General features: G+C 57.2%; 1 protein-coding gene across 1 annotated transcript; it reads right to left on the bottom strand.

Annotated features, from left to right (window-relative positions):
* Positions 1–388: 388 nt before the first annotated feature.
* TOR3A (torsin family 3 member A) lies at positions 389–6160 on the bottom strand. Its single transcript, XM_074152304.1, has 6 exons — positions 5875–6160; positions 5378–5491; positions 4343–4608; positions 3506–3681; positions 1186–1310; positions 389–639 (listed from the first exon to the last, which is right to left on the bottom strand). The coding sequence occupies exons 1-6, from the start codon at positions 6158–6160 to the stop codon at positions 389–391; spliced, it is 1218 nt and encodes a 405-aa protein (XP_074008405.1).
* Between the last annotated feature and the right edge of the window lie 651 nt (positions 6161–6811).

Genomic DNA, 6811 nt, shown 5'->3' with positions numbered 1-6811 from the left:
GTCTCAACAGCACTGGTCTGCCCAAGACCTTCCTTACACGGTAACAAGCCAAGGACTTGGACATCCCCGCTCACGTGAGACGAAGCATCCGTCAGCACAACCAAATCACCGCTGCAGGTTACCGCCTGCTAAAAGAAGGGACTTTAAAACACCGCACAGACTTCAAACGCAGCCAAGCGCAGGCTGTCCCCACCTCCCAGGAGCGAGGCTGGGCAGGGTGCGCCTCCTTCCCTGCAAACAGCCCTCGCGGTAACAAGGGGTTAAGTCTCTGTCCCTGGGGAAGAGCAGGGCTGGGCAACCAGCTTGCCCGACTTTGTGCAAAGGAGAGCAACTCCTGGTGTGCAGAACCACCTTCACCCACCATGGTGTAAGTCCTCCCACCTGGTGTTCAAGGAAGGAAGTAACTGATGCGCTGGGACACAGATTTACATCCCTGTGCAGAAAAAAGCTTCTCCTCTTTGGGGACAAACACCATCATCCTGGCCACTTCGTCGAGGGCTGCCTCGGTGTAGGGAAGTCCCCGGGCCAGGAAAGCATCCCGTGCGCAGAGCTTCACGTGGTGGTACTCCAGAGGCAGGAACGGCACGAAGAAATCAATGAGGTTCTCCTTGAGGAGGTGGCTGCGGGCGTAACTGTTCTCTGTAGCAAAAAGCAAGGCAGAAACTTCAGAAGCTTCATCTGAGAGCTGGCATCCCCCTGCAAGGCAAGGCTTGTCTCTCTGGAGAGGCTGCCTTGGCTCATCCAGCCATATGTGGTGGGAGAGAGACACCCTTCCACTTGTGAAGAGCTGGCCAGCACTTCATCTGGACACAGAACACCCCCACGGCTTGCCCACCTCGGGCCAAGAGAAGCCTGAATCCTCAGGGAAGCCTTGGCACTTCCCTGCGGTGTCAGGCTGCCTCTTGCAACCTGGCCAGTTTTCAGGGCTGAAAGGGGCAAGGAGGACCCCCAGCTCCCCCCCGGTGGGCGCTGTGCTCCTGGGGCTGGGCTAATGGGGATGAAGGAAGGGGCTCAAGTTGCAAATAACCCCCGGGGTGGGGGTTGGAATAAAGGCCTGTTGCACAGCACACAGGCTTGTGCAGCACAAGGTGGGTGGGACTGTGTAAGCAAGGCCCCAAGCCGGCATGGAGGAGCAGGTTTGCAGGCAGCCTGCCCCACCGTCCCACCGGCGAGCCCAGCTCTCACCTGCAGGCTCCTGCAGCTCCAGCCGCAGCCGCTGCTCCAGGAACTCCATGGAGATCTCCTCCCGTGCCCGGCCGGCTCGCCAGAAGTCCAGGGCTACCTCGTTGATGGTGTTGCCGCCGAGATTGCTGCAGACAGAAGGGAAGTCACTTAACCATGCCCCCAGAGATGAACTGCTGAGAGCAGCCAGCAGCCTCCCCTACAGCCTGGCCTCACCAATTGTTAGCAACGAAGGATTTACCATGTAGCATCAGCATCTGAAACATTCACAGAGGAACCCACTTTCTTCCCAAAGAGGCCCTTTCCATAGGCATCTATACAGCTATCTTCCATCTTGCCAGCCCAGACCCTGGGGCAGCTGTTTCATCTCCCAGGGTGGGACCAGGAGCCAGGAAAATCCTCCATCTCCAACAGTCCCCTGTCCTGGCTTGGGTGCCATCGACCTCGCAGGTGACACTTGGCTCCACACCAAACTCTCAACAAGCCACCCGTGAAAGTCCAAGTTGGAGGGCAGAGCACATGGCAGGAGTCCCACTAGAAGTAAAGGTCCAGGGCAGGGATTCTAGTGGCAGCCCAGGACTCAGCAAAGCACCCACTGCCTGAGGGACAAAGCAGCGCAGTTCCCACATGAGGACTCCTCTGGACACCCACTGTGGGGGCAGCTCTGTGGTGGGGTGCATGGGTCCTGAGAGTCATTACGGCTCCTGGGCAGCCCCTCACCGCAGAAAGCAGTTCAAGGCCAGGCAGCCCCTGGGTGCTGGTGAGGGGTTTGCAACAGCCTCAGACAACAGCCCCCAGCCCCGAGTGCCCCACCACCAGCGAGCTGGCGATACTGGGAACGAGCTGGCTGCAGGGCTTGTGCAGGTGGGAGGGAGAGACACTGGGAGACACAGATCTTGCACCCATCTTTCCTCTTGTGGCAGAGGCTCTGGACCCATTCCTCAAATGGAGGAGAGGCAAAATTAAAAAGCCACCACTATTTTTCCCCCACTGCCTTGAGGGGGTGAAAGAGCTTGTACTGATCCTGCTCCTACCCAGACCACAGGAGAAATAGCCCCTTTTGACTGAGGACAGGCAACCAGTCCCACCTCATCCCCTTCACTCAAACCTGGCCGAAGCTGTAGGACCAGGCCAGTGTCCACATGAGCCTTGGGGCAGAGCCAGCCCTCCTGTAACAGGTCTGTGTCACACTGCCACCGGTATGATGAAATCCCCCCCAAGATTACACGTTGCTGCAGTTCAAGGCACCCTGCTCTGCTCTGCTTGGTGGCACCAAGGGGCTGACATCACACACCCCCCACCTGCACTGCTTGCCAGGTAGGACACAAGGTCAGCTCAGCACAGCCAGCAGCGCGTCCACCCTGCCCCGAGCAACAAGGGAGAATCTGTCCCCTCCACCATGCCTCCTGCTGGAGGACCACGCAGGTAGAATTAAAATGTGGCCAGCTCCACAAGCACCCAGCACAGATACAGGCCTTCCATCAGCAGAGAAACTTCCCTGGGGAACCATCAAGCTTAGAGGTTAGAACACTTGCCTGGATGGTGGGAGATGGAGAAGGACTGGAGCCACCTCCAGCCTGTGGGAACACCTCCTACCAGAGCCAAGCTGAAGGCTGTAAATCCTAAACTGAAGGGGGCCCAAGATGCTTGTCTCTCCTTGGCATTTCTCACTGGCTACTTCAGGCACGTGCCCACCTCACATCTCAGTTTTGAGATGTCCCACTTCTCCCCCTAGATATGTCCCACCTAGGTCTGGGTCAGGGACAGCACTGGGGTGGCACACATGCCAAAAACCTTTCTCCCTCTGGATGGGAAAGGAACCAACCTCCAATCATTAAGCCACAGGGTGAGCCAATGCCAGGATCAGCCCTCGCAGCACAGCAGATGGATGGCACCTCAGCCAGGCAGCAGGAAATCCCTACCTCCAGCTCCCGGCTAACAGTGCCACATTGTACAAGAACTTCCCACCAAGACCTGCAGCCCCAGCTTTGCTCCCTGGAATATGGGATCTCCCTGCTCAGCTGTCCAGGGTGCAAGGTGACACCATGCTAGTTCTGACACTTGCCGGTTCCTTGTCTCAAAGACTAGACAGTGGCTTGAGTGTCCCAGCTAAGCTGGACCTCAGCTCCTCCTGCAAATGCCCTGTGCCCAGGCAGGATGCCCAGCATCAATAAGCAAGACTGACCATGGAGGCAACTGCCTCTTGGAGGAGCTAGACATCCCTTTCCCCTCCTCTGCAGCCTGAGCCCCTCATAACGCATACCTCAGGGGATAAATTCTATCACTTCGTTCCTCCCCATCCCCTTGGGGGCCCAGGAATCACCTGAGGAAAAGGAAGATGGATCTCCGATAATCCTCCTGTCCCTTGTTGTCATAGTGAGCCATGAAAGGCTTGATGGCATCCAGGAGGCTGAAATGAAGTTTCTCCGCCTCATCGAAGATGAACAAGGACTGCTTGCAGAGCTGCACAGTCTCGCTTATCTGCTTCTTCAGCTGAGCCTGCAGAGCAGCAGGGAGGAGTGTGAGAAACCCAGCAGCAGCCACTGCCACCAGACCATCGTGCAGGGGCTGAGCCTGGATGCCATGGGTTGAGCCTGGCTGGCACCTAAGCACCACACAGCTGCTTGCTGGTTCCCTCCCACCCAGCGGGACTGGGCTGAGAATAGGAAGAGCAAAAGCAAGTAAACATGTGGGTCAAGATAAAGATAGTTTAATAATAAAAGGAAAAATAAAGAAAGAAATCAAAGCAAGTGATGCAAAGGCAATCACTCACACCTACCACTGACACCCAGCCAGTCTCTGAGCAATAGCTTCCTACCCCAAAACTCCTTCCCATCAGTTTTTATTCCTGAGCATGACATTAAATGGCATAGAATATTCCTTTGGTCGGTTGAGGTCAGCTCTCCGGAGTGCGTGCCCCCAGCTTCTCGCACACCCCCAAACTACTAACTGCGAGGGCAGAGTGGGAGGAGGAGAAAGCCTTGAGGCTGTGCAAGCACTGCTCAGCAGAAGCCAAACACCAGTGTGTTATCAACACCGTGTTACTCACAGATCCAAAACACAGCACCGTACGGGCTGCTGTGAAGAAAATGAACTCCATCCCAGCCATACCCAGCACACTGGACCATCCCCACAGCAACACCACGCTGTTGGCTCTCACCTTGTACAAGTCCACATACTTGTGATGAGGGAAGTGGAAAAGCGAGATGAACAACCTGACACACTCACTCTTCATCCCATCCCGGTAAAGGTGGCTGGCCACCATTCGAGCCACAAAGTTCTTGCCTGTGCCAGACCAGCCGTGCAAGGAGAGGACCAGAGGCTTCTCTGGCCGTGGGCTCTGCAGGAACCCATGCACCGCCCGGACGATGACTTCTTTGGCCAAGTGCTGCCCATGGAGCTGCCCATTGAGGTCTGCTTCTAGTCCTGCAGGAAAGGGAGCAAGAACTCAGTTTTAACTTGCAAGCCCAGCTGCTGCTACTGCTGCTGGTGGGAATAAGAGGAGATAACACGTCAGGCACTAAGCCCACACAGCCCTGTTGGTGTGGCTGCCTGTCTGAGAGAAGTCTAAAGTGGCATTAAAGCCACAGGGTTAACGAGGCAGGGTGCCTGTACCCTGCCTGCATCAGCCACTGACTGCAAAAAGACACAGACCTTCCATTGACTCCTTTTTTACGAAGGGAAGTGGGGGGAAGGGGGTATTTGATGACTGCAAAGAGCACGGAAGCCCACAGGCCCTCACAAGCTCCAGGACACGGTACAGATACCAAAAGTCTCAGGGCCAGCAAAACACAATGACACCTGCGCAGGGCTTACACACAGCTCTTGGTGTACCCTCCTGACCCGGGGCTGGATACTGGGCCAGTTTGGATCCCACTGCATATGCCTGGGAGCTCCTGGTTGAACACAGGGCTCATGGCAAACCAGAGCAGATATGCTGTACAGTAAGGAGCAAACTCTCTTGCAGTCTCAGAACTACAAATTAATAATGGGAAAGGAGACATAGCTCAGCCCCTTGCCCTCCCACTGGCCCAGCACCCTGCTTGGAAATGCCCTTTACTTAGGCAGCTTGTTAAAATATACTTCAAAAGAAAAAAAACCAAACAATGCACAAACAAATAACAAAAGAGACAACAGGGAGAGGCAGCAGAGACAAGCACTGCTTGGGGTCTCCCTAGTGCAGCACAGCACCTACCTGTGATATTGTTGACTATCCTGCAGTCTCCTGTCTCACAGCACTTGCCGAAGCTGCAGTACCAGGCAGAGAGGATCTCCAGGTAATTCTGGCCCACCAGAGGCAAGGTCCAGCCTGGAAAAGGCAGCGGTCTGAGCGGAGATGCGCCAACAGGTGTCTTTTTTGTATTTTGTGTGGATGCTCAGCTGAGCCTGGTTAACGGCAGCCCTCCTCCCGGGTGCAGGGGATCAGACACTGCCCCACCGGGCAGCCTGGGCTGTGGGGAGGGGGAATAAGCATGTAACGGGCAACAGCTGGCTTCAGGTGGGCACAGAGAGAGGTGTTTGTGGCAACTCCAGGGTACACTGAGTGAGAAGGGAAGATGTCCAGGGCAGCAACCCTTGGGAAGGGAAGGACAGCATCCACAGGAGCTGGGGACACAGACCCCTCTGCTGGGGAAAGTGGGGTGTTTAGAACCTAAGCGCGGGAGGTGGAGAGAAAGGAAAAAAGGTGCTTACCCGGCCTGGGATGGGACTTTTCCTCCTTCTCCTCTTCGCAGTCCTCCTGCCACACCTTGCACGCCAGGAACTGCCAATACTGCTTGGAGAGAGCACCCACAGCTCCCAAGTGCTTCTTCACGGCTTCATACTTCGCCCTGCCCCACTGTCCCCCCTCTGCCGCAGGGCCCTGCTCCTCTTCCCAGGTTCCCCGCGCCTTCCCTTGGCTCCCCAGCACCCCCGAGCCCCCCAGCAGCAGCAGGCAGCAGGCCAGCCCCAGGCGGGCTGGGAGCCTGGCCTGGCCCATGGCGGCGGGTTGGGGATCCCAGGTGGGGTGGGAGCGGACCCTGCCCCGGCTCTGCGGGGGTGTCTGCAGGCTCCCGGCCTTCCTTAAACTGCCCGAAGCGGTGATCTCACTTCCTGGCCGCCTGCAATTGGAGTCGCCGTGGGGGGGTGGAGGGGGGAAAGCGGTGGGGTGGTGTCACCACCGGAGCAGACGTGGCCTGGCGCCCACCTGGACCCTGTCCCATGAACAGAGACCCCACCGGCCTCCCCTGCGCTGGGATCAAGACGGCTCCGGCCAGCGCCGCGCTGCAAAACCCGACCCCGTTCCCAAAAGGAGGCACCGGGCACCTCTCCGGTCTCTGTTCCGCACAAAACCGGGACTCGGTCCTCCCGCCAGGTCCTGCCAACCCTCGCTGGGAAGGAAGGCGAGCGGCTCCTTTTCCAGCCGGGCTGGAGATATCCTTAAGGAAGCTCCCTGACACCCTTACCAGCCTTGCTCACGCCGAGCTGCGCCACTGCAGCCTCCCTCCGGCCTCCACGCCACCGCACCGGCAACAACAAACGCCCAGGGAAGGCAAATAATCCGGTTTTTTTAAGTAGCCCAGCAGCTCAGCCGAAGTTTTGCTGCCACAAACGTGAGAGGCGTTGGCGGTTGTTGCTCACCAGGGTCATT

The sequence above is a fragment of the Numenius arquata genome, chromosome 8 (genome assembly GCF_964106895.1).
Source record: "Numenius arquata chromosome 8, bNumArq3.hap1.1, whole genome shotgun sequence".
Lineage (NCBI taxonomy): Eukaryota > Metazoa > Chordata > Aves > Charadriiformes > Scolopacidae > Numenius > Numenius arquata.
Note: the sequence above shows the minus strand (reverse complement) of the source record. Positions and strands in the feature narration are given on the sequence as shown.